This window comes from Eptesicus fuscus, chromosome 2, assembly GCF_027574615.1.
Source record: "Eptesicus fuscus isolate TK198812 chromosome 2, DD_ASM_mEF_20220401, whole genome shotgun sequence".
In the NCBI taxonomy this organism is placed as follows: Eukaryota; Metazoa; Chordata; class Mammalia; order Chiroptera; family Vespertilionidae; genus Eptesicus; species Eptesicus fuscus.
This window is the reverse complement of record NC_072474.1, coordinates 93,606,047-93,633,239: the sequence shown is the minus strand read 5'-3', so window position 1 is coordinate 93,633,239 and position 27,193 is coordinate 93,606,047. Positions and strand designations below refer to the sequence as shown.

General features: G+C 43.2%; 2 protein-coding genes across 2 annotated transcripts in view; one reads left to right on the top strand and one right to left on the bottom strand.

The window, feature by feature from the left end:
• WDR19 (WD repeat domain 19) overlaps positions 1-13,509 on the top strand; it is a 71,800-nt gene extending 58,291 nt beyond the window's left edge. Inside the window, exons 31-37 of the mRNA XM_028143671.2 lie at positions 344-468; positions 2,875-2,956; positions 4,515-4,665; positions 6,214-6,337; positions 6,904-6,980; positions 7,319-7,443; positions 13,230-13,509. Of these exons, the coding sequence (XP_027999472.2) occupies positions 344-468; positions 2,875-2,956; positions 4,515-4,665; positions 6,214-6,337; positions 6,904-6,980; positions 7,319-7,430 (671 nt within the window). The 3' untranslated portion in view covers positions 7,431-7,443; positions 13,230-13,509. The remainder of the gene's footprint in view (positions 1-343; positions 469-2,874; positions 2,957-4,514; positions 4,666-6,213; positions 6,338-6,903; positions 6,981-7,318; positions 7,444-13,229) is intronic.
• Positions 13,510-15,348: 1,839 nt separating this feature from the next.
• RFC1 (replication factor C subunit 1) overlaps positions 15,349-27,193 on the bottom strand; it is a 76,009-nt gene continuing 64,164 nt past the window's right edge. The window contains exons 18-25 of the mRNA XM_008140222.3: positions 26,996-27,091; positions 26,567-26,665; positions 25,375-25,529; positions 25,131-25,248; positions 22,298-22,443; positions 18,687-18,900; positions 17,414-17,605; positions 15,349-16,184 (exon numbers count right to left, since the gene is read on the bottom strand). Of these exons, the coding sequence (XP_008138444.2) occupies positions 16,101-16,184; positions 17,414-17,605; positions 18,687-18,900; positions 22,298-22,443; positions 25,131-25,248; positions 25,375-25,529; positions 26,567-26,665; positions 26,996-27,091 (1,104 nt within the window). The 3' untranslated portion in view covers positions 15,349-16,100. The remainder of the gene's footprint in view (positions 16,185-17,413; positions 17,606-18,686; positions 18,901-22,297; positions 22,444-25,130; positions 25,249-25,374; positions 25,530-26,566; positions 26,666-26,995; positions 27,092-27,193) is intronic.

The following is a 27,193-nucleotide window of genomic DNA, read 5'->3' as shown; positions in this document are numbered from 1 at the left end:
AATGGAGGCAGATGATGCTCAGAGAGATGACAAGAAGCACTGGCAGAGGCCCGGGAAGAGAGGCTGAATTTGGGAGACTCAGAACTTGATGACCCATTGAACTTCGGGGCCAGGTGGGTGCCCTGAGGAAGAGAGACGTCTAGGATGACGCCACCGTTTTCTTCCTGATGGGCTGACTGGATGTTAGTACCATAATTCCAGTAGGAAAAACGACTGAGTCACTTTAAATAAGAATTAGGATATTACTAATAACGTGATTAAGTCATTTGTAAAACGAGGGCCCACAGAAAGTCCTCAGAATTCATCTTTTGCAATAATGTCATTTCACCACCTTTCTTTCCAGGCAACTATCGGAATGCACATGACCTTCTCTTCAGTATGTATGCAGAACTTAAATCCCAGAAGATCAAAATTCCCTCGGAGATGGCCACCAACCTCATGATTCTGCACAGCTACATACTCGTCAAGGTGAGCCCTTCGAGCGAGCGCCGTGGGGTATAACCTGCCGGTGTGCTTATCACCTGTAGGGTTTGCTCTGGGCGCCCCTCCACTGGATCACAGTGACTTCCTCATTCTCTATGTTGTTCAGTGACAAAAGATACAGCATAATTATACAAGTACCCGCCTTTTGTGTACAAAAATGCAAAAAGAATATATATTAATTTCTAATAAAATTAGAAATATTTATCGTTAAAACGTAGCAAAAGTAGTTTCCTAAAGGAAACGAGGCGAGGTGACAGGAGGTGGGGCACCACGGCCCACCAGGTGGCGGGGGCGGAGGGACAGGTCTGTGTCTTTGTGTTTTGACTTTGAAGCATATAAATGTGTTACCTGGACCAAAAAGGAGATTTGTGGAAAAAGTTTTTGTTAGTTTTCAGAGCTTGCTAGTTTATTATAAGATAGTGGACTTTCTACAATTCCACTAGTTCATTCGTAAAAAAAAAAAAAGTTTTTATTGAGGTGTAATTGACATATAGCATTATATTGATTTTAGGTGTATGCCATAATGATTCAATATTTGTACACATTGTGAAATGATCACCACCTGAAGTCTCGTTACCGTCCGACACCGTACAAAGTGAACTTTTAGGGTTTACTTTCTTGGCAACTTTCAAGTATGCTCTACAGCATCATTAAGTAAGGTCGCCATACTATACAGCCTCCAACTTACCTATTTTTCCAAATTTACACTTACGTCAAAGTACACCTTCCCACATTCATGCTAACTTGGCTTTCAGGCCAGTCCACAGAGCGGGTTTGACGGGGAAGGCACCCAGCGTGGAGCAGCCGTTTCATGAGTGACAGGTTGTAGGTGTCATCTCCGGGGCTGTGTCCAGCAGAACGGCCTGCAGTGCTGGAGGGCGGGCCGCTCCATCCATCGCCCTGCGCGGCGGCCCTAGCCTGGCTACAGAGCACTGGGACTACAGCGAGTGCACCCAATAAGCAGAATTTCTTAACTTCATATAATTTTAATTTTTAACCTTAAATAGCCACATGTGGCTCGTGGCTACCATATCAGACCTCACAGATCCAGAACACCGGTTTTAAGGGGACATTCTGAATTCCCACTGGCCACCCCCAGGAGTGCATTTCCCTTCAGAGCAACAGGAGGACAGAGAGGAGCAGAAAGGGGAGGGAGAGCTTTCTCAGCTTCAGACAGGAGTGGTGCCGCCAGTGTCCTCGGAGCACACAATCCAGCAAAATGGGAGACTTCAGAGGTCAAGGGGGGAGGATAGAAACAAGTCGGTGGAAGATAGAAGCAAAAATAGGGATCCCTATAAGAAACCCTGTAGGACCAGCGCTTTACCGTCACAGACACCGAGGTGGTGCTCAAACCTTTTTCTTTTCCTCTGGCCCCCAGAGCTGGCCTGTCCCCTCCTCCCCTCCCACTGAAGAGCACCCTCTGCTCTGGTCACTTATGCAAGCACCAAGCGCTTTACGGTTTGCTAGGATTTTTAACTGCTGGTGATATTAAAAAGGAGACTAACAGACCCTATTAAGTAAGAACAAATTGATGTGAAAATGTCACAGGCATCTTTGACCCAAAGGACTGAAGCGTCGCCCACATTTCAGGGAAAATGGGGCCTCAGCTCTAGCAGACGCTTCCTCCCCAGAGCTGGGCAGGGGTTTGGCTGAGGGACAGCCTGGGACCTTTGGGTGTGGGCGGCTGAGCTGGGCAACGAGGCCCACAGAGTCAGCAGGGGTCAGGGAGGACCAGCGGCCAGGGCTCCCCTCCCTGCTGCAGGGCAGAGCGTATGTATTGTGACCTGCAGCGCTCCGTAAATTATACACCGTGCGCTCAGACCCGGTGCCTGAGTCGCGCTATGCTCGCCCTTCACATTCTGACTCCCAGTCTGTCCACTGCCCACCTTTGTGGGTAACCTCTCACCCAACGACAGCAGTGACGTCAGGGGGCCCTGTCAGTTCTCCAGCTCATCATCCTCAGTGCACCCCTCCTGGCAGGCATCGCAGACCCCGCTGGTACTTACCTGATCCCGGGCCTTAGGACAGCCAGGGCCCTCCTTTAACAGCTCATCCTCTGCGTCACTAGCACAGCCTCCAGGTCTCACAACAGCTTGGTAAAGTTGGCATTATTAGCCCCTGAATACTGGCCAGTACGAGCTGGGTCAGGGCTTCGAACTCATGCCAAGTGGTCTAGAGAACACAGTGTAGAGGAGGGGTGAGGCTGGGGAGGCCGCGGTGCCGGCAGCCGCTGCTGGGAGGAGCGAAGTCCCAGTGGCATTCGCCAGGTCAGTCTGCAAGGACCTCCTGGCTCTGTCCAGGGTCACGATCAAGGATTATGTGGAGGAACAGAGCATGAATTAGGGCTAATCAAAGTCTCTTAACAGGAGTACAATATGTCATTTATTTCAGATTCATGTTAAAAAAGGAGATCATATGAAAGGGGCACGTTTGCTTATTCGGGTGGCCAAGAACATTAGCAAATTTCCGTCACGTAAGTACTGAGAAGAGCCTGAGCCACATTTCTGCGTTCCTACGGCACTGAGACCTCCACTCACTAACTGCCAGCCACTGTCCTCTGCATGTATTAACCCCCCAATCCTCACAACCACCCCATAAACCAGATGACAAGTTGGTACTTCACTGGGACTCACACAACTCAACACAGAGGGGTGCTCCAGCCCGGGATTTACCACAGCAAAGACACAGGGAAAGGCGCACGGCTGCCTCTGGGGGCAGGGGCCAGCTCCCAGAGGCCCCTCCAGGTGGCCACGCGGAACTCCTCCAGGAGTGAGCCGTGTGACACCAGTGATGCTGGGGCTGTCCTGGGGCTGGTCACACAGGTACCCGCTGCTTAGCACGTACCGAATTTCCAGACTCCCAGACCCGGGTGCTCAGCATAAACCACTGTTTGTATGAGGAGTGCAGGCACAGCGAGCCCCTCAGTCAGTTCTGCAAACAGCGGGAACTCCTCCAAAACCCAAGTTCCCAGGTGCCAGCCAGGGCCCAGCCTTTCACGCGGGTCTTTCAAAGGACAACAGTCTCAAGACCGCACACGTGGGTACTGTTACTGTTTTCCCTATTTTACAGACAAGCAAACGGCAGCAAAAGAAGTGAACTAACACTTGCCCAAGATCACTGTCGGTCAAATAAGTCTGTAGCCCTGTCCCCTTTCTAAAAGACATGTCGCTACATTCTTCAGTGAAGAAACTGTGTCACCTTTTATGATGGGGTCCACAAACTTTTTCTGTACGGGATCAGATGTCAAATGCTTGGGGTCTTGGGGCCACATGGTGTGTCCCAATACCCAACTGTAACACACAAACAAATGAGCATGGCTGTGTTCCAACAGAGCTTTATTTTTATTTTATTTATTTTTTGGACACTGAAATTTGAACCTCATATTTTTCACAAAATATTTTAAATTTCACAAAATACTATTTTGATTTTTTTTTAACCACTTAAAAATGTAAAAGCCATTCTGAGCTCACAGGCAGATGTGGCCCACAGGCCATAGTTCACCAACACCTGTTCTCTAAATGTGTTCCTTTTTGTTACCTGGAAATTGTACACCATGTTGGCAAAGGTGCAGTAGGACAGGCACTTGTAACTGCTGGTGGATGGATACTGGCGTGGCCTTTCTGGAAAGCAGTTTGTGCTAAGAGTATTTTCTAAAGGGTCATGTTCTTTGAGCCAGTAATTCAACGTCTGGGTATCTGTCCTGAAGAAACAGTTACATGCAGAGAGGTTGGTACATAAAAGGATTGATCTCTCTTACATTCATCAGCAGTCCTGTCAAATGCAAAAGTGTGTCCGAGGTGTGTAAGGCTCCACGTGACCTCCAGGGAGCGCGGGCCCTGGCTTACAAGGCAAAACAGCACCATCAGGGGGAGACATTCGATGAGCAGTTAGCCTGACTGCTCCTCATTCAACAGATCTCGGTCCTTTGCCAGGAAAGGCAAATCCAGAGAGGTGTGGCCCTGCCTTCCTCCTGCAGGGACAGAGGCACGCCGCAGGGACACTGTGCTGTCACTCCCCCGTTCATATTGCAGACGTGGTGCCGATCCTGACGTCCACTGTCATCGAGTGTCACAGAGCAGGCCTGAAGAACTCGGCTTTCCGATTCGCAGCCATACTGATGAGGCCCGAGCACCGCAACAGAATCGATGCCAAATACAAGAAGAAGATTGAGGCCATGGTCAGGTACACAGTGGCAGCGATGCCCACTGTCCAGTCATGCTTCACAGGTGTACCTTTCAGGATGCAGCTGCTGGTGGCAGCAGGAACTGCATGGGGACGGGGGGGGGGGGGGGGGGGCGGGGGCGTGCGGGACAGTTAGGATCGCACTTAGCTACCAGCGCAGAAAACCCCTCGTGGCTGAACACGTCGGGATTTGACCCACATACAAGCCGTTGGAACCCAGGGCTGGTGCCGCTGGGTTCTGATCCCTGTCGTCCAGCTTTGCTATCGGAGCATAGAGTTCCCTCCACATGGTGTCTGCCACCACTCGACATCACAGCCCCATTCAAGGCAGGAAGAAGAGGGAAATTAAAGATGGAAAGGTCTTTGCCTTTTAGAAAGGACCCACCCCCAGGAATCCATTCACATCTCACTGGCCAGTACTCTACCTCTAGCTGCAAAGCATACTGCTGAGTAAAAACAACGTTGGGCTGGCAAGGAAGAACGGCTGTTCTGGAGGCCTCAGAGGGACAAACAGTTAATATTTCTCAGTGTAAGAAACGTGATAAGACACATCCTACGGCCCAAAGAGAGTGATTTCCAAACCCTGTGCAGGCCCCAAGGCACGTAGGCACATCTTCACGAAGCTTAGGTGGCCTGTTTTCCCACACAGAAAGCTAGTGTTTACAGAAGGAAAGGTGAATTGCAATCACACAGTGACTCCACACTACACTTGTTCAACGTAGGATGACATTTGGGGTACCTGTCCGATCCACTGTGACCAGGCACCCAAGTGACCTGAATGCTGACCCCGCAGCTGCACTGTAACGAATGGCAGCTGGGAGCAGGTGCACTTTGTTAGCTGGGCTGGGACTGACCCTCACGGCAGACTCTAAGCTGGACAGGGCTACATGAACACTCCCTCTTTAAAAGGCGATAAGCCCGAAGGAGCTTCACACCAGATCAGACCACCCCAACCTGCCTGCCAGCAGGGAGCGAGGTGGGGCACATGCCCGAGCACATTTATCGCCGCAGCCCAGCCCCGTGCAGTCCTAGGCGCTAGCTTCGGGGAGATGCTCTTCCCCCCATGCGAGAGTGCTCTAAGGCTGTGGCCCAGTACGGTGCCTGGCAGCCACAGTCACTAAATTTAAGTTAAATCTAGAACTTGGTTCGCCACACCACCCACATTTCAAGAGCTCAACGTGTCATGTGGCTCGTGGCGAGGCGGCCGTGTTGGACGGCACAGCAGGACCATGCCCCTGTCCGAGTTTGCTGGACAGAAGGGAGATGGCCAGCTCACCACTCCAGTGACAAAGGAAGGGGACAGCAAACCCACCCATGTTCTCTGCCACTTCATGTGCCCTGAACCCCACTCCCCAAAATGGCCCACGTAATGCTGCGTCTGACCACTCCCAACTCCTCTTCCTCCTCCCTGCGACAGAGCGTGGGCCTCAGGGTCTGTGAAGAAGTAGGTATGTTTCACGTTCCTAGTTTCCCAAATATGCCGTTTCTCTGCTCTCCACATTACATGGAAAAGGAAGTGTTTAAATGACATGTGGTTCTTCCTCACAGGAGACCAGATACATCTGAGGCAGAAGAGGTCACAACCCCGTGTCCCTTCTGTAAATTTCTTCTCCCGGAATGTGAACTCCTCTGTCCTGGTTGTAAAAACAACATCCCATATTGCATTGCAACAGTAAGCTTCTTCATAATGATTTCCCTTTCTTTGCATATCTATTTATAACCCATTTGAATATGTGTTGTATCAGCATGTTTTTCACTTCTGAAATTTCAATCCCTCAAATTTCCTGCAATTTTTAGCATGTAATTTTATGGTCAACAAAGCTGAAAGTTCTATTCAAAGCATATAATAATCTTAAAAAGCAACAAAGCATGTAACTGTTGACGTGAATACCCAGAAGGCACCGTGAGGCAGTGCAGCACACGTGAGGGGATCAGACGGTCCTGCGCTTACATCCTTTCGCTGCCGCTTCTTGGCTATGGGACCTGCTGCGATTCGGTTTACCTTGCAATTTAGATGTTTCTCAAAACTGAAGACTTCTATACACAAGTCTGACAAATAAAACCTGGCTTTAGTCCTTTTGATGCCATCTCTTTCTAGTCAGTTTCCACCTGTGTGAACTATCAATAATTTCCTAATTTAGAGTGCTAGCTTTTAACTGCAATCCAATTATTATAACTGAGTAACGGTGGGAGTTTTAAAACTAAAGATGAATTTTACTCCTAAATGCACTGTTTTAGGGGCGGCATATGCTGAGGGATGACTGGACAGTGTGTCCACATTGCGACTTCCCTGCTCTCTACTCAGAATTTAAGATGTAAGTGTGCAGCGTTTCACTAGCTCTCGGGGTTTATCCAGAAATAGGCCTGTCATTCAGCTGCTCTTGATCTGAAACCTGCTTATCTGTTCGTGTTCCTAAAGATCTCTAAAGATTCAAATTGTCTTCTTAGAACTTCTCTGACCTTTGAAAACATCCTTAAAGGGGTTCTGGCATGACACTGAATATTCCTAATTCTTTTTTAATTTCTCTAATTCTTAAATTGCATAATGAACATATACTTTTAAGAGATGTGGACAGGAATAGTCATTTTTCACAGAATAACCCAAAGGCAAAGAAATCTATTTAATTTATTCTGCCTTTTCATCTCCAAACAGCATGTTAAACACTGAAAGCACATGTCCCATGTGTTCAGAAAGACTGAACTTTGCTCAGCTGAAGATGATCTCGGACTGCACCCAGTACCTGCAAACAGAGGTGGAGCCGTGAGCGGAATGTGCAGGTCAGTGCCAGACACCCCCACCTTCCCGGGCAGAGTCCACAGCTGTAAGTTGGTCTTCGCATTGGCTCCTCTTTGTGACTCACGTCATTTGTCAGATTTGAGCACAACAACAAAACCTCCGATTCGTTTTCTTAATGCTGACATGCAGGCTGTAGTCTCCACAATAACAAAGGCTGTTGGGGCAAGCCGCGTCATGGATTCCAGCTGGGCCGTAACATATCACTAAGTGTTTGTCAGGAGGTTTTCAATTACTGATTCAATCTCTTTAGTAGTAAGTGGTCTAGTCAGATTTTCTATTTTTTCATGCTTCAGTCTTGGTAGGTTGTTTCTAGGAATTAATTTCTTCTAATTTGTCGGCATGTAATTGTTCATAGTAGTCTCTTATGATCTCTCCTGCATTTCTGTGGCATCAGTTGTATCTCTTTCACTTCTTACTGAGTGCCCTTTTTCTTGGGGAGTCTGGCTAAAGGTACTTTGTTTTGAAAACAGCAGCTCTTGATTTCATTGATCTTTTTTAGTCTCATTATTTCTGCTCTGACCATTATTTCCTTCCACTACTTTTCAACACAGCTTTTTCTTCTTTTTTCTAGTTCCTTGAGGTGTGAAGTTGGGTCATTTGAAGTTTTGTTTCTAACTATAGGCATTTGGCACGGATCTTCCCTTTAGAACTGCTTTTGCTATATATCGTAAGTTCTGATTTGTTGTAGTTCCTTTTTCATTTATCTCAAGGTATATTTTTATTTATCGTTTGGCTTTAATTTCTTCTTTTGACCCATTGGTTTGTTCAGTTGCATGCTGTTGAGTCGTATTTGTGAATTTTCCAATTGTACAACCAGCCACTGTCTTTTGATCAGAGAATTTAGTCCATTTAAAGTAATTATCATTAGGTGTGGACTTACTGCTATTTTTCTAATAGTTTTCTGGCTGTTTGTCAATGCTTTGCACCTTTCTTCTCTTGCACTCTCCCTCTGTAATCTGATTTTTTTGTAGTGATAGCCTTAGAATTCTTTCTCTTTATCTTTTGTGTTTTCTACTATAGGTTTTTGCTTTGTGGCTACCATGAGGCTTACATGAAACATCATATAAGTCTATTTAAAGTTAGTAAGAACTTAAGTTCAAATGCATTCTAAAGCTCTACATTTTTACTCTCTCCACCCACACACATTCTATTTTTTTTTCTTTACAGTAAAACCTCGATATAATGGACTAATTTGGGCAAGGGGGTGTCCATTAGAGCCAAAAGTCTATTATATAATAAAGTTTTCCGAATGTGTTAAAAATTGTCAAATTAGTTAGTTCACCTATTTTCACTTATGTGGACACATCTGTGTAATAAAAATTAAGTATGTATGAAAAGCTTAATTTCACAGAAAAGTTTCCTACATGTATTACTATAACTTTAAATTTATACTAAATAGGTCTACACCAGTCACTGTGAGTAAATAAATGCACACGGTTTTTTTCTCAATGTGAACGCAATAGCGCATGTTGCACATCAGCAGGCTCACATTAAAAGTGCTGTAGAAAGTCACCATGGGACAACAGAACCAATTACTGCACACAATGCGGTGTGATCATGCGCTAATCATTCGCTGAACATTACGAGTAGTGATTCTTGGATTTAAATGTAGACTATAGTAGCAGATATGTAATATTTATTTATGTAGGCAAAATTACTAGTGTTTTTTCCAACATATGGCCTATTCACTAAAATTTGTTAAAAATAAAAGCGAATAACAAAAAAATTAACCTGCTAATTTAATTATATGCAACTCTTAGTTAAAAGCATTTCAAAATTAACAGGGTGTTAATTTTCACATATGACATACAAACCAGAAATTTTGACCGTTACATCATCGGTTTACTGTATTTTCCATCACCGTTTATCCATCCTATACCCTCTTCCACCTCTACCATTCCCCCCCACCCTGCAATCACCACACTGTTGTCCATGAGTTTTCTCTTTTATAATTTGCATCTTTTCATATTGTGGTGTATCTTTTAATACATCTTGTAGTTAAGTATTTTTACTACTTTTGTCTTTTAACCTTCATAGATTTATGTGATTAACTCACCACCATTTACATTAGGTTATTCTGAAATTATGTATTTACCTTTACCAATTAAATTTACTCTGATGGTTTCCTGTTATTAATTAGCTCCCTGTCATTTCTACTTAAAGAAGTCCTCTTAACATTTCTTGTAAGGTTGGTCTAATGGTGGTGAACTCCTTTAGCTTTTCCTTGTCTGGAAAACTCTTTTCCCCTTCGATTCTGAAGGACAGCATTTCCAGGTAGAGAATTCTTTGTTGGCAGATTTTTCTCCCTTTCAGCACTTTGAATAGATCATGTCACTTTCCAGCCTGCAAAGTTTCTGCTGAAAAATCTGCAAAGTCTTATGTGGAATTCCTTTTATCTAACAAGTTTTCAACTTTTGGCAGTTTAATTGTAATGTGTCTTGGTGTGGGCCTCTTTCAGATCCTCTTATTGGAACTCTTCCCAGATCTGGATGTCTCTGTTTCCTTCCCCCGGTTAGGGAAACTTTTAGCCATTATTTCTTTCAAGAAGTTCTATGCCTCTTTCTCTCTTTTGTTCCTTTTGGGTCCTTCTGTAATGCAAATATTGGTCTGCTTAGTGTTATTTTTTTTTTTTTTCTTTTGCTGCTCTGATTGGATGCATTCTGCTGCCCTTAGTTTGCTGGTCCTTTCTTCTGCATCTAGTCTGAGCCTCTCTACTGTACTTTTCAGGTCAGTTGTTCTGTCTCTAGCTCTGATTTGTGTGGTACTTTCTTATATTTTCTGTCTCCTTGTTGAAATTCTCATTTGGTTCATGCATTGTTCTCCTGACTTTGATGAGCATCTATATGGCCATTAATTTGGACTTTTTATCAGGTAAATCACTTATCTCCATTTCGTTAAGCCACTTTTCTGAGGTTTTATCTTGTTCTTTCATTTAACATATTCCTTGTCGGTGTATATGCATTATAAAAAAGCCACCTCTCCCAGTCATGGAGTGCTTTTGTGTGAGGAATGAACCTTTTTCAACCTGCCCTAGCTCTTGGTTGTCTCTCAAACCTTTGTGATTGTCTAAGTAGCCTTCTTTGTTCTTGTGGTCCCAGTGGTTGAGGGAATGCCAAGATCTGTGTTCCAAATGGGAGGATCTCAGTCAGCAACTACATTCAGGCTGAATGAAAGCCCACGGCTATAGGACAAGCAAATGGGCGTCCTTCTGGGAAGGTGAAGCATTTCGTTCAGCTGCCTGTGTTGAGCCTCGGTGGCAGGTTAAGAACACTCCCTGGAACAGTCCTGGGGACCTGTGAAAGCAAGCTCTACAACTAAAGGGTGTCCCTTGGAAAGCAGCAGCAAACACCAGAGCACCAAATTTGTACCCAAGGTCCTTTCTGGAAGACACCAGCGGCCGTAGTCAGGGCAGAGGGAGAGTACAAAGATGATGCCTGCAAGTCTCTGGGGAGTACTGTACTTGCCCCTAGATGTACATAAGCCTGCTCGTGGGCTGTAGCTCTCAAGATAAGCAAATAGGCCTCTTTCACAGAAAGACTGGATGCCATTTCAGTCTGCGGCCTGTGCTGGCCACATGGGTTCATACAATCCCATTTAGAACTATTCCTTAGTTATAGGTCTCGTGGATTCAAGGCCCATAGGCTTTCAAAGCGAGATGTTTTGGGGGTCTCTTAGTTGGAAGTCTTAAAATGCAGGGTGACAGCTATGGAGTCCAAATCCTTCATTCCTCAGGAAGAAGCTGGAAGTTATGGGGTTTATAGCAAGATTCTGTCTCAGTCTCTCATTTCAATGTGGGTTTTTCTCATTCACTTGGCTAGATCCTGGATTCCACTCAGAGGGACCTATTCAGTATGTCACTGTAGATTTGCTGTGCCTGTAGGAGAAAGTAGTTCAGAAGCCGCCTACGTGGTCATCTGTGGGTCAGGAGTGGAGGCATGGTTTAGCTGGTCTTCTGCTCAGGGCCTCACAAGGCTACTGTTGGTTAGAGCTGTAATCCCACCTGAGGTACAGTCTTCATCCAACCTGTTTGTTGGTAGAATTATTTTTAATTGATTTCAAAGAGGGGAAGGGAGATAGAAACATCAATGATGAATCACTGATCGGCTGCCTTCTGCAAGCCCCCCACCAGGAATCGAGTCCGGGCATGTGCCCTTATCAGGAATCGAACAGTGGTTGCTCTAGTTAGTTATAAACTGAGGATAAAATATAGCATTTCCTGCGAAAGGATTCATTTGCAACTCTGCCACTTCCCAAAGTAGAACATTGTGTTTTTAATAATCCTCCACAGAGTCTTAGACTGTGGTATCACTGCTACTCACAGATAGGCTCAGTGCATGATTATGCATGACCTTTTGCAAAAGTCACTATAAATATTTTATTATACAACTAGAGGCCCGGTGCACAGATTTGTGCACTGGTGCAGCCCCTTGGCCTGTCCTGCGGGGATCAGGCCGAAACTGGCTCTCCGACATCCCCCAAGGGGTCCCAGATTGCGAGAGGGCGTAGGCCTGGCCAAGGGACCCCACCTGTGCACAATCGGGGCTGGGGAGGGACCAGGGGAGGGCTCCAGGGCGTGCCCGGCCTGTCTCGTCCAGTCTCAATCAGCTGAACCCCTGCAGCAAGCTAACCTATAGGTTGGAGCATCTGCCCCCCTGGTGGTGAGTGCGCCTCATAGCCAACAAACGAACCGTTGGACACTTAGCATATTAGGCTTTTATTGTATATGATGAGTACTGGTTGAAGCTATTGTTCACTGACTCCTTTTACACAAGGAATCCTTAACCACCATTTCATTTCAGAAGTTTTTCCTCATTCTTCCCAGTAAGATGGGCCATTATCATCCTCACTTCATAATGGAGGTTCAACAGCTTGTCCACACTTTTGTTTTGGGGTTTGGAAGGCTTAAGGGAGGGTAGGGGAGATCTTCCTACATTTTAATCTTTTTTCTTAATTTAAATTCTTTATTGTTGAAAGTATTACATGTGCCTCCTTTTATTTGCCATTGACCTCTCCCCAGCTGCACCCCTACTGTCTGTGTCCTTTGTTTATGCTTATATGCATGCATTCAAGTCCTTTGGTTGATCTCTTATTCCCCCACCCCCAAAGCTCAACAGTCTGTTCCATGATTTTCTGTAGATCTATTTTAATCATTTTAAGTTCATTATATTCCACAAATGAGATCATGTGATATTTATCTTTCTCCAACTGGCTTATTTCACTTAGCATAATGCTCTCCAGGTTCATCCATGCTGTTGCAAATGGTAGGAATTCCTTCTTTTTTACTGCAGCATAGTATTCCATTGTGTAGATGTACCAGTTTTTTAATCCACTCATCTGTTGATGGGCACTTAGGCTGTTTCCAAAACTTAGCTATTGTAAATTGTGCTGCTTTGAACATAGGGGTGCATATATCCTTTCTGATTGGTGTTTCTGTTTTCTTGGGTTATATTCCTAGAATTGGGATCACTGGGTCAAATGGGAGTTCCATTTTTACTTTTTTGAGGAAACTCGATATTGTTTTCCAACAGTGGCTGCACCAGTCTGCATTCCCACCAGCAGTGCAGGGCTCCTCACACCTTTTTAGTCAGTTGCAAGACCACAAATGAAACAATGCTGATGACTGAAGATTTCTAACGTGGGAATGTGGAGATCCTGCTCCACATTCCATAAACAAGCAAAAAAACTAGTGTGCTTGGCTTATCACTAAATGCCAGTGTTACTGAAACCCTTCTAAAGGCACATGGGCCGTGTTTGTTGTGCTTTCTAGATATGTTCCTGGGAAGACAGCATTTTTCCATAGGAGGCTGTGTTTGTACCCCGATGGACCTTCCTGGGTACAGAAGACAAAAACCAAGGTGACCTTTCCAGGTTGCCCCTTTCAACTTCTACAGAGTGACAAAACAGTAACATATAACACTGCTGTTATTACACTTTGTATATTTCCTCTTCAAAGTCTTACACATTGTATGTTCTGCACTGTTAATAGTAAACCTATGACATAATTGTAAATATTCAGCTTTTTTGAAGTATGTCCTTTAAAATAAAACTGTTAACTAGATATTTGTAATGTTTCTCTGGATTTGGAGACAAAAGAAGGCAGCTTGAAGTACACTGTGCAGCACAGATATTAACACTGTTAAACATCTGAAATAAGAAGTTTACACAAATCAAGACTATTTAGCCCTTAAATAAAAACACCCAAAACCACTAAAATCAAATATTTGAGAGAATGAAACTAGAAGCTTATAGTCATATATAGTCCTGAGTTGTTCCACTGTGTACTATGGAATTCTTGTCACAAAAATTAAATCATTTGATTTCCCCTGAAGACAAAATTATTCAGAATCTTCCCCAAGGTGCTTAGAGCGTTCCTTCCCCATATCACACACCACACTCTTCCTACATGCTCCCCTGCTATCCAAGGCCAATGTAACCACAGGCTAAGCAGCTAACAGAAATGAGTAGTGTAGCCTAACTTGGACGTATCAGATGATATGTCTTTGCAGAATGGCTACCAGCGATCTGAGCACTAGAGGTGCCTGCAAGCCTAGGGGACAAGCCAGGTATCCGCATGCATGATGCCTCCAGCTTCATGACCTCTTCTTCCCTCCCTTGGCCTTCCTAAGGGAGCCAACCAACAAGCCCACCCACTATGGGGATATTGTAAGGGAACAGGACTAAGAGCCGCTGGCACGTGGATCTGTGAGGTTAAGTGCATTATATTCTGGGAGTTTCAGGCCTTAGACACTCATTCATGTGCAAATTGTACCAGAACTTACTTAGGAAGACACTCTTTATTCATGAACTGCCAGATTTAAAAAGATGGAGGATAGAGTAGTTTGTTATAGGTAACGAAATGGCCAACATCCATCCAATGCATCTCCAGAGAAAGCAAGTATGCAGTTTTATGCTGCAAAGACAATGTGTGGCATCTAGTGGCTCCAATAAGGATACAGACCCCTTAGATTCACATCCAAACTGCTGTGGAACCCAGTTCCTACCTTGCATTGACCTCAGCCACACACCTCAGTCGTGAGGGCTTCAGCCAGGAGTCAAACAGACCCATCTTGTCATTCTCCTATTTTAAAAAGCACATTTATAATCTCTAATTCTAAAAGCAAAGTTATTCATCTTAATACAAAAATTATGCCAATCATGTGTAGAGCATTTATAATTAAAATCATGAGCAAGTAAAGGACACTGTCCATTGTTCTGACTGCAAGGGTATTAGTCCCTTTGCTGGTGAGCACTTAGGCAGACATGACCTGCATATCCAAGAGCAGCAGAAATAGAAGAACATGCGTAAGAAACTCATGCTCACCCCCTGGTTAGGTGAGGCAGTCGTCAATCAAGGGAATCTTCACTGAAGTAGAGGTTTCAAGCCAGGCTTGAACAGAGAGGGGCGCAGTTCAACAGGCAATGTTTTGTTCCCATAATGAACTTAATCTATACGGAAGACATTTTTCACATGGTAAATACACTTTAAATGTATGTCTCACCATCCAAACAAGACTCTCCATTCCTTAGAGACAAGAATCAGTACCCTGATCCTGATTTTACATTCCTTTCCTCACATTCCTCTTAGCAATTACTGACAAGATTAAAAACAGCCAGACAACTAAACTCCAGGCTAGTTCCACAGCCTCAGGGCCACTCATCAAGGACAGTTACAACAGAAAGTTCCAGTAGAGTTTGTGGGCTCCATCACAGAACAGAACCATCTCCCAGGGACAAAGTAAACAAAAGCCAGTGTTCACTTTGTCCCAAGCCAGAGTAAGCCTGAGAGGCTGGCCCAGGTAAGCCCCCGGGTTTAAACCTGATAGGCTGAGACTCAAGAAGGACAGAAAGGACTAGCCATCATTGTGCAGCCACACCCTCTAGTAATGACAAAAAGGCCTCGCCACGAAATCCTATTCACAGCCGTAATGAAGTTGGAAATCAGAGTGCTAACTCTTCAATTGCCAAGTTATGTTTCACACAACGGGTTAGTAGTAAAATTAACTTCTTTTATCCAATCATTTGCAAATTAGTAAGGAAAATCATATACCAACATAGTATTTTACTATACAAGATGATAGGCTTAAGAATTTGTACATGTATCATATGGGACATTTTTATTCCTAATTTACATTTTGCAAGATACTTGACAATGTACAAAAAGAATACCCAGTTCTAGGTGGTGACTGTATTGTATTATGATTTATTTACAAAATTTCACCACATAATAGTAACTATCTTTAAAAAAATTCAGGATTGGACCTGTAAAGGCCATTAGAATAAATTGTTAAGCTTACAAAAGCTGCCTTAGTACCACTGTTCTCAGGCATATTATTGTTAAATAAAATCTAATTCCAAAGCCCACATGTAGTTTCTAATTCTGATTATACACAGTCATTTTGAAGCACAATCGAATTAGATGGACAGGGGACAGTGGAGGACCCACACAGTCCTATCAACCTCTATAAGAGGTGTACATCAGCCTACCGGTTACATCCTGCTAGCTGTACCACCATTTACTGATAATGGGACCACTCAGTCGCCCTATTATGGTTCCTTTGGAAAATATAAGGCATCCTCTAGACCAGCCAGACTGGTCAACAGGGTGAGTAAAAAGTGACTTGTCAGTAGTGAAACAGTTTCATTTCTTTGAACCTTTTCCTTTTCCTTTTCTGGACTCCTTATCTTTTTCTGATTTTGAAGGCTTTGAAGATTTTGTCTTTTTCTGTTGGGAGGGAAAGATGCAGAAAATAGTTAATATCTGTGTTTATGAGTAAATGAAGTAAGATCATCTCTATAAAAATCTTTACCTGCAACTTAATTAGTAAAGAAGAACGGTTACAAATATCTATATCTTTGACTGCTACCCCCAATGAGCTTAATAAACTAGTTGTAGCCTTTAAAAGATAGCCATAAAACTAAAAAGCTACTTAAAATCTACAACCAACATATGTTCCTCATGTATGCAGTTTTTTGGATTTAGAACATAGATATATTTAGGAAAGACAAAATAAGCAAGACATAATTTACAAACAGGGTAAAAAGTTACTTTTCTTTCAGTTTCAGATTCGAGAGTCTAAACATGTCCAGTTTGAGGAGAAGGGAGGAGACAACCTCTTATGTCTACACAAGACTAGACAGGAAGAGGAGCTACACTGGTGAAGGCCACTATTCCGACCCCTGCATATACAAGCCCAGTGAGGGCAAGAACGATACAGGAGGATGCAGACTACATTCTTTTGCCAGCAACAGTGGGCTGATACCAAAAATGATTTTAACCTATTCCAGCAAAAGACAAGGATGTTTGCTCTGAAAAACTTCCATAGGCAGTTCAGTGTCTATAGAAAACAGAAATAACAGAAGGGAGAAATGGTTTCATTGAAAATGCTTTTCTTGGTTGTGCTGTGAAAATGTGTGTGGGTAAAGCACAACCAATGATCAAAAGAGTAAAAATCTTACTTTTTCTAACAGAGAATATGACCACCCATATGATGGCCTATTTTTCCGCTATTTGGCTCTTGCACTATTATTAGAAGCCATTTATAAAAGTGATATCTAGCCCTGAGTGGGTGGCTCAGTTGGTTGAAGTGTCATCCCGTACAGCAAAAAGGTTGTGGGTTTGATTCCTGGCCAAGGCACATACCTAGGTTTCGGGTTCAATCTCCTGTCGGAGCACATACAGGAGGCAACCAATCAATGTTTCTCTCACATTGATGTATGTCTCTTTCCCTCCAAAAATATCAATAAACATATCCTCAGGTGAGGATTTTTTTAAAAATGAAATCTACTCCTTCTCCACCTTCATCTGTGATGAACAAAAAGACTTAGAAGTATTTTCAGAGCTTACTCTGCTACTTGCTAAACAGGCCCTGAATAATTTCTGAAGGTAAATTACACAGAAAAGAGAAACTGTTTGCGGGAGTATCAGTCTCTCTCTGTAGCTTAAACTACTACCTTGATCATAGCATCCGTTTCCACAGCGTCTTGCTCTTTCTCCTCAGACTGAGAGTCGTCCTCCTGGAAGTCCTCACTGTGCTCAGGCTCCAGCGCGGGGCCGGTGCTATGCCTGGGGGCCTTCACTGCCTGCAGCGAGTACGGGGTCAGGTGGGCTTCCTTGTTGTAAGCTCTCGTAAAGGCTGCCTTCACCTAAAGAAAGGAAATGGAGGGATTTTAAAATCTAAGTGCCAGATAATCCTTCTGAACTTCGTACGCCTAAGATTCTGAAAGACGCTGGGAGCCCCTTAAAAGTATTTGCAAAATATTTATACACATATATGTGTGTGTATATATATATGTACATTTTTTTATGGAGGTCCATATTTTTCATATTCTTAATAGAGCCCATGACTCAAAAAGATAATCAGTATTTGGGACCTTTAAGGTAGACCCAAGAAATCACTTTTAAGTCATCATTTTTACCTATTCAGTGCTCTCTGCAGTTCTACAAGTGATAAAGTTAGTCAGTAATCAATAAGTCAAAAAAGGCTCACAATAAGGTACAAGTTAAAGCTGGCCTTTAATGACCACAAAGTACTTTTACTAATAGTGGCTAGTTCAATATACTAAATAACTTGAAAAGCCTTAACATCGAGCTTCTAATCACGGCAGAATTAGTCCATGAATTCTAACTGTAGACGTCTCCTGTGAGAAGTTACCCACAACCACTGAACCAGGTCGGAATTCTAGAGAAGGCAAGCCACGGAGAACGTCTTCTAAAACATCACCAAATAAACAGGCACAAAGTCAGGTATTAGATAGTACACATTCAGTTATGTCACTTTAGTCTTTTCATGCTCATTATGTAAAGTAGGGGGTACATTACTACACAACAGATTATCCAACTGGAATACTGAATCCACAGAACAGGCAGACTAAGCGTTAACAATCCTCAGCCAGTTAGCACTTTTCTTTTCCTCAGTTCCTTCACCTGGCTCATCTGCCCACTCTTATTTATAAGGAATATATTTATATTTGTTCCTCAACTTTCACATCTTGCTTTTCCACTCAGCATAAAGCAAAGATAAACATACAAATTGTAAAATTAAATCCAGAAGTCTTTTCTTAATATTGTACTCAAATACTGTATTTGAAAAGCATAGGTCATAGAAGCAAAAAGCACTGAAAAAGCTAAACCTTTTAAAGCATGGAAAACACCTCTGAGGTACTCCCCATACGAACCTGGTAATTATTACACAGTGATGGGGGGCCACTGGGTGACACAATTTACCTTGGGATCCAACTTGGAGAAGGGACTAGGCTTGCCTCCCCAGCTGCTAATCTCCATGATATTCTCAAAGTCTTCTTTCATCAAATAATAGGCATCCATAAGGGCAACAACATCCTGTACTCCTTCTACCCCTTGTGAGGTCAAGGGCTGTACAAGTGCATCCCGTATATGTGACAGATAATCCATATTTATAGTCCTTTTGCTGGAGTAAGTTCTTAAACCAAAACAAAAGAGACACACCTGTAGTCAATAGCGAACTACCAGCAATTCAAGTCACAGTGCGCATACCAACAGCTAATGAGATGGGAGTTCAACCCCCTTTTAATAATGCACAAGGGACTGCCTACCATTTCACAGTTGGTGTAGGGAAAGCCTAGTGCTACCCCAGCAGGGTCATGTACAGACACCAACACGCTCCAAGGGAATTTTTTTCTTACCTGCATCAGGGAATGCAAACCACAAATGGAGGTTCTGCTTCCATCCTACTTTTTAAGGCCCAGGCAACAACAGTGTTTCTATGTGCTCATACTTCTTACAGCCAACGGTTACTCAGTTCCCAATGTTAAAAGCGTCCCTAAAAGTCAGTGAGATTTCCTACCTAAAGTGCCACTACCACTTCCTAAGAAGGGTCTGAAAAACCTTTTGCTCTCTGGATTGTAACATACAAAATTCTATATAAAAGCTTCCCCCACATTTCCTAACACTGTTACTCTGAAATTTTTAGTTCTAGAGCAGGGTTTTCACCAAATCTAATAAACTGCCAAGAATGGTCCTGCATTCTGGCCAGGGAAAGACAGGGAAGCAGTCTCCAACCGGCTGAGAACTAGAATGGTATCACGAAAAGGCTGTTTTTCTATTTAAACACTGTCACTTAAAGACAGAAAATAGCTGAACAAAACAGTATTTCCAATGTCGCCAACCTAAATCTTCCAACCCAGCTGCTGCCATCTTCAAACCAGGCAACTACACTGAGTGGCCAGATTATTATGATCTCTGAACGCATAATAATCTGGCCACTCAGTGTATATCCTATATAATAGAAGGCTAATATGCAAATTGTCCCCTCCCCCTGACCAGGCTGGCCGGACCCCACCCATGCACAAATTCATGCACCAGGCCTCTAATAAATACACACACACACACACACACACACACACATACACACATATATACATACACACACATACATACACACACACACTGAGTGGCCAGATTATTATGTGTTCAGAGATCATAATAATCTGGCCACTCAGTGTATATATCTATGTGTACTTCAAACAAGAGACCTCAAAAGCTGTTGGCTCCAGGACCCACACTAAAATCAGAAAAAAAAAAAAGAAAAATCCTTTTAAAAATTACCTATGTCCCTAGCTGGTTTGGTTCAGTGGATAGAGAATCAGCCTGTGGACTTAAGGGTCCCAGGTTCGATTCCAGCCAAGGGCACATGCCCAGGTTGCGGGCTCGATCCCCAGGGGGAGTGTGCAGGAGGCAGCCAATCAATGATTCTCTCTCATCATTGATGTTTCTATCTCTTCCTCTCCCTTCCTCTCTGAAATCAATAAAAATGTTTTTTTAAATAATAAAAATTACCTATGGGTCCTGCTCCTGCCTTCAGGCAACTGAATGTCTGAATCACAAGACCCCACAGAGTTCCCCTATCAGAAATCTAGAACCTGGCCTCACAATTGTTTTATTAACTAGGCAAAGAATTCAAACAGTGCTCCCCTTTTTAATTCACCCATTTCCTCTGAGTCTGTCTCCTATAATACAGCATACTAGTACTTGAAGACAAGTATGAGCCGTAAGCCTCAGTGCCCAAGACAATCATGAAACCTTTTCCAAAATTAGTCTTGTAATTTGTTACACCATTGTTACCTTCTAGTAGGATCACATAATATTAAATCTAGTAAAGTCTAAAGACATCGTCTAAATCAAGGGTCCTATCCTCAAAAATCTATTACTTCCCCTGAAATTATATTTGTACATTAGTGCATTTGGGGGGGAATAAAGACCAAAGCTTCGGCTTCTCAAAGGCATCTATGACCCAAAAAAGATAAAGAGTAATAAAGTCACACTTTTCCAATTTTAAAGATAAAGAGAAACCTGGGCTATAAAAGTTCAGTGACTTAATCAGGGTTCAAAAGTAGGAACATTGTAACTTACTTTACAAATTGAGAGGCTCAGCACAGCTGTGCTTGATGATGACAGTGGCCTGTATATGATTCCTCAAGAAACACTTGCTCAGCAATTCTATGTGCTAGGTGAGTGAGTCTCAGTTGCTACCCACACAAATGTTCCGTGGAACGGGAGAAGGGGACAGACATCCAAAAGGACAGCCATGAAACACTGAAAGTCCAGTGCTCACAATCCACATGAGCACAGGCAGCCACCGAAGGGGACACCCCAGGGCACAGGGGTCCTGATAGTAACAAGCAGTGGACAGGCAGCAGGAAGAAAGCTGAGAGGCCACAACTGGACCAGTGAGGGCAGCGGGGGAAGCAGAAAGCAGCCTTTTCCAGCTCCACAAGCTGCCTGCATCCCTTGGCTCACGGTCCCTTTTCCCATCTTCAAAGCGGCAGTGCAGCATCTTCAATCTCTCTCTGGCACTGCTAACTCCTCCCCCGCCCCCCCTTTTTTTTAAATAAAGACCTTTGCAATTACACTGGGCTCACCCAGATAATCCAGGATAGTCTTCCCATCTCAAGATGGGAATGAATTTGTGTTTTAAGCCATTAAATTTTGGTCATATGTCATAGAGCAACAGAAAACTAACACAATAAAAGGCTCATGCCACAGGCTAGGAAGAGGGAATGGAGCAGGAAGTAGAAGAACTCAGTTCAGCTTTAACCAAAAGCCAAGGGTGAACCAAATATTAATGTCCTCTCCCCAGACCAGAAAGATAAAAAAGATTGCTCAAGTAGTTTTTCATGGTTACAAATAAATCCCTAAAGTTCACTTAATATGTGTATGCATGCACATCTTCTAAGTTTTTAAACATAAACAAAATTGTACCAAGTAAGAATTTCTAACATCCTTAAACTTCTCCAGACACACTGGTTATCAATCATCTGAGTATTGACTTCCTGTTAAAGCTAACCTGTATCCCCATCCTAAATGACTACGTCTCTTTACTACTGGGAAAGGTAAAAACTAGTTCATTTATTTATATGGTTCCCTTTTCCCAATTAAATTATTCTGAAGCAGAGATATTATATATGAATACTAGTAATAGGCATTATAATCATAGCACTATCTCAGAGGAATACAGTTTTAAAATGTATCTTAAAGTTATAACATTTCTACCACCTGGCTTTATTCTTCCAAAGTATCCTTTTAGTGGTAAAGTGTTACAATTATTAAGGATGATAAAATTCAAGCTCGCTCTCTCTCTCTCTCTCTCTCTCTCTCTCTCTCTCTCTCTCTCTCTCTCTCTCACACACACACACACACACACACACACACACACACACACCCCTTACTCAGGAGCATTTATCTAGTTAGCAATAAAATCAAAACTAAAATATAAACCTCTTGACTAATGCTATCTTTACTAGATAAAGGCTAAATACATTACACTGATAAAATACCAGAAATGGAGTTTTACCACTTACCTGAGACTCATGTGCAATGCTAGATCCTGCACAAGACGATCGTGTCTGCCTGTAGACGAGTGCTTACCCAACCAGCTCGGGAAGGTGGGAAACTGAGTCATGTACCCCCTCATTAACTCTCCAGGAAGAACACTGGCATAAATGGCCTGGAAAAAAAATCAAGTGCAGGCCACAATTTAAATTCAGTACAAAGTTGCTTCCTTAGCTTCCAAGCAGTCTTTAGAAATGAAGCATCAATGTCCCACATACCTAATTCCAGGCCAGTCAGACCCTTTCCCTCTCGGATCTGTGTGTGGAAAACTTATCCCAGAGAAAACAACTGATTATGGTAAACGCCTTGGTCCCAAACACATATGGCCCTAAGAGAGTTCATCTTGCCAACTCAGCCTCCTCAACCAACTGATCTCATGACACCAGTTCCCTTGTGGATGCCAATGTCAGAGAGGCGCATGCTTGTCTTTAACATAAGCTACTGACAGCACAGGAGGACCAAAGCATGGAAAACCTAACCATATGGAATCAAGCAAACTGAGAAAAGTGAACAGGGTGTCCTTGAATATCTTCTATATCCAGGGTTTCACTTGTTAAAGCTGGAATTATACATACATTTTATATCCTGCTTTATTCTAATAATTTACTAATTTTTTCACATTAGTTCATCTTTACAAATAATTTCAAAGGTGGCATAATATTCTAGTCAAGAGGTTTTACCATAATTCATCATTCTCCTGTTGCTGGACAGAGAGAATCTGTCCGATGTTTTGCTTTCGGAACTAATGCTTTCGGGAATATTTTTGTACATTAAGCTTTTTCTGTGTTTAAAATTATTTCTTTAAGATAAATTCTCAAAAGCACAAGTATTAGGTAAAAATAAATGAACACTTTTAAAACATAAGAGAAAGAATTCTTTATATCCAGAATGAGTCCTTGTTGTTTTGTTTTCCCAAACAATGTGTGGTAGGGTTCAGAGACGAGTAGACCGCCAGAAGTCCCTTATTTATTACTGTATAAATAATAATCCTACCTAATAATAGAGTAATATGCAAATTGACAGCACCTTCGCTACGCCTAAGCCACGCCCACCAGCCAAGCCACGCCCACCAGCCAATCAGGAGCAAATATGCAAATAAACCCAACCAAGATGGCTACAGCCACTGAGAGCGGGAGGGAGGCTTGGGTTTCCGCGGTAACAAAAGAAGCCATCCTGTTGCCGGCCTAAGCCTCCACTCAAGGCTACAAAGTTTCAATTATAGAAGGTGAATTAACTCCAACAGAAATCGCTGCTGGCCGAGGAGCAAGCAGCAGGCTTGGCTTTGCTCCAAGCTACAAAGTTTCAATTGTAGAAGGTAAATAAATTCCAGATACCAGGGCCTCCGCTTGGGTCCCCAGGGGGCATGGCCGGCCTGCAAACCACCACAGGCCCCTCGCTCAGACCGTCCCACGCCCCAAGGGAACCCCCCTTCAGGGCAAACCAGTCAGCCCCCACCCATGCAACAGGCCTCTATCCTATCTAATAAAAGAGTAATATGCAGATTGACCATCACTGCAACACACAATATAGCTGCCCCCATGTGGTCAAAGATCCTGCCCCCATGTGGACACAAGATGGCCACCACAAGATGGCCAGCAGGGGAGGGCAGTTGGGAGGGACCAGGCCAGCAGGGGAGGGCAGTTGGGAGTCACCAGGCCTGCAAGGGAGGGCAGTTGGAGGCGATCAACCCTGCAGGAGAGGGCAGTTAGGGGTGACCAGCCCGGCAGAGGAGGGAAGTTGGGGGCAAACAGGCTGGCTGGGGAGCAGTTAGGCATCAATCAGGCTGGCAGCGGAGTGGTTAGGGGGTGATCAGGCTGGCAGGCAGAAGTGGTTAGGGGCAATCAGGAAGGCAGGCAGGTGATCAGTTGGGAGCCAGCAGACCTGGATTGTGAGAGGGATGTCTGACTGCCGGTTTAGGCCCGATCCCGGGCAGTCGGACATCCCTCAAGGGGTCCCAAATTGGAGAGGGTACAAGTTGGGCTGAGGGACACGCCCCCCCCTCTGTGCACGAATTTCGTGCACCAGGCCTCTAATACTGTATAAATATGCAAAACTCAAACAAGAACAAGTACTCTTCATTATGAATGTTGACCAAATTCTATTTTGAGTAAAAGATATCAACTGAAGTCAAGTACCAATACACAGCTGCCTCTTTAGCAAGAAGAAAATGAGAATCCACGTATTAGAAAGTGGCTACTGATCTCCCCTGGCTGCAGTTCAAGGAAAAGCCACTAGTAACCATCTGCGAGAGCCAAGAATGGCAAAAAAAGAAATGTTCTTAAGATAAAACAGAGCAAATGAAACGTTTTTTAAAAATATTTTTATTGATTTCAGAGAGGAAGGGAGAGGGAAAGAGAGAGACAGAAACATCAATGATGACAGAATCTTTGATTGGCTGCCTCCTGCACACCCCCTACTGGGAATTGAGCCCACAACCCGGGCATGTGCCCTTGAATGGAATCAAACCCAGGACCCTTCAGTCCACAGGCCGATGCTCTATCCACTGAGCCAAACCAGCCAGGGTGAGCAAATGAAACTTTTGTCACAGCTTAGTTACGACCAAAATCTAATGTTCCTAATTTCCATATGTCCATTTACATAAAAGCATTCTGACTCTGAAAAATAAGGCCAGATTAAGAAATAGACAATAGTGACCACAGAGTTTTGGTCTCTACCAGATGGTATTTTTGCCATGAGCCATAATGTTTTTCTGGTATTTCAAATAACTGCACGAGCTGACAGCTCTTTTGTTCTCTTTAACTAAAGCAGAGCCTGCGTGTGCTTTGAGAGCTCTATGCTTACCTGTGTGGGCAGAAGACTCCAGTTTTGCTTACTCCGGATCTGCCGGTCCACTAGGTCACCATCACATATGCTATCTGCTGCTCTGCTTAAAAGCATCAAGTGCTTTTTCATGTCCCCGCTGCAGGATAGAAACCAGTCTGGATTACACCATTGTGTACACTCCACTCCCCTCCCTCTCGGCTATCTGGCCTTCGCAGGGTTAGGGAGGTACCAAGTCTAACCCTCACTAGCTCTGAACACTCACCCCGCAGCTACAGGCTTCACGTGTACGTAGTTCTCCTGGACAAAGAGGGGCGCTATTGAATAATCATGAAAAAAGAGATCGGATTTGTCCACAAGTGACATATGAGCAGTCTCCTCTCCAGCTGCAAACACCTTCCGGGCAACATCAAATGGGCCCTAAAAAGAAAGGGCCAACATCCAAATGCTGACAAGATAAAATGGTGGCAAAGATGTGGAGCAGCAGGAACTCTCATGCATGGCTTCACTTTGAAAGACAGTTTGGTGGTTTATTATAAAACGAATAAACAAACTGTGGTACATCCAGACAATGGAATATTATTTAGCACTAAAAAGAAATGAGCTATCAAGCCATGAAAAGACATGGAGGAACCTTAAATGCATACTATAGAGTGAAAGAAGCCAGTATGAAAAGGCTACACAGTATGATTCCAACTACATAATATTCCAAAAAGGTGAAACTATGGAGATAGTAAAAAGATTGGTGATTTCCAGGGGGGAAGGGAGGATGAATATGCAGAAGAGAGGATTTTTAGTATGCTACCATGGCAGATACACGTTATTAAACATTTTTCAAAACCCACAAAATGTACAACACTAAATGTGAAGTATGGACTATGGGTAATATGATGTGTCAATGCAGGTTCATCAGTTAAACAAATGTATCACTCTGATGGGGGATGCTGACAGTGGAAGAGGTTGTATGTATTTGGGGACAGGAAGTATATGGAAAATCTCTGTACTTTCTGTTCAATTTGGCTGTGAGCCTAAAATTGCTGTAAAATTTTTTATTAATATTTTTTAAAGGAAGAGAAAAAATACTGCTTAATCATTGCTCTAATAAATTCTAAGTAGTGACTAGGTGAAATAGAACACAGAGATCAGTGATAAGACCTCTAATTTCAGGAAGGTTATTAAACCATTAAAAACAGTTCTAAACCCATTAAAAACACGAATGAAATCCATACATCAAGGACTGTGAAAAAGCCACTTTATAATTATTGATGCATAATTATAATTTAAAACTTCCCCTTTTCAAAATTTACAATATACATTGATAGTCCTTGAAAAGCATTTCACTTGAATTAGAAACACTTTTAATAGTTGTCTATGTCTCTTATAAATATCCATAGGTTCTATAGGCATGTCAAGGAACTACAGCCCAACCAGAATTAAGAAATGGAAATTCACTTTACCAGTTTGATGTCCTTTTTGGCTCTCTGAGAGTCAGCCTTGGCCTGGTCATAGGTTAGTGCCTTGCTTCGTGCACACCACATGCTCAGGTTGTGTAAAACCTAACAGAATTGCAAATAAGACACTGTCATGGTGGGACAAAACTGCCACTCCTGCCCAGCCAGTGTGTCTCAGTGGCTGAGCATTGACCTATGAACTAGGAGGTCACGGTTCGATTCCTGGTCAGGGCACATGCCCGGTTGCAGGCCCGATCCCCAGTAAGGGGCATGCAGGAGGCAGCCAATCAATGATTCTTCATTAATGTTTCTATCTCTCCCCTCTCCCTTCCTCTCTGAAATCAATAAAAATATATTCCACTCCCCCTCCTCAAACAGCTTAAGGTATTAATTCAAAAGAATTCTCAATTCTCATATAATATATATTTAATTTACCTGTCTGATATCTTGATTGGATCCTAAAATTATTTCATTCATAGCTGGAGGGGGAATCTTCAAACCCTCTTTAAATGCAATCGACATCATAGCACCCTAAAATTGACAAAGGAGAATCTTCAATGATTTTTTTTAAACTTATATAATAAGATATTTTAAAAATATTTATCAGGTACTTTTGAAGTTGACCTTTAAATA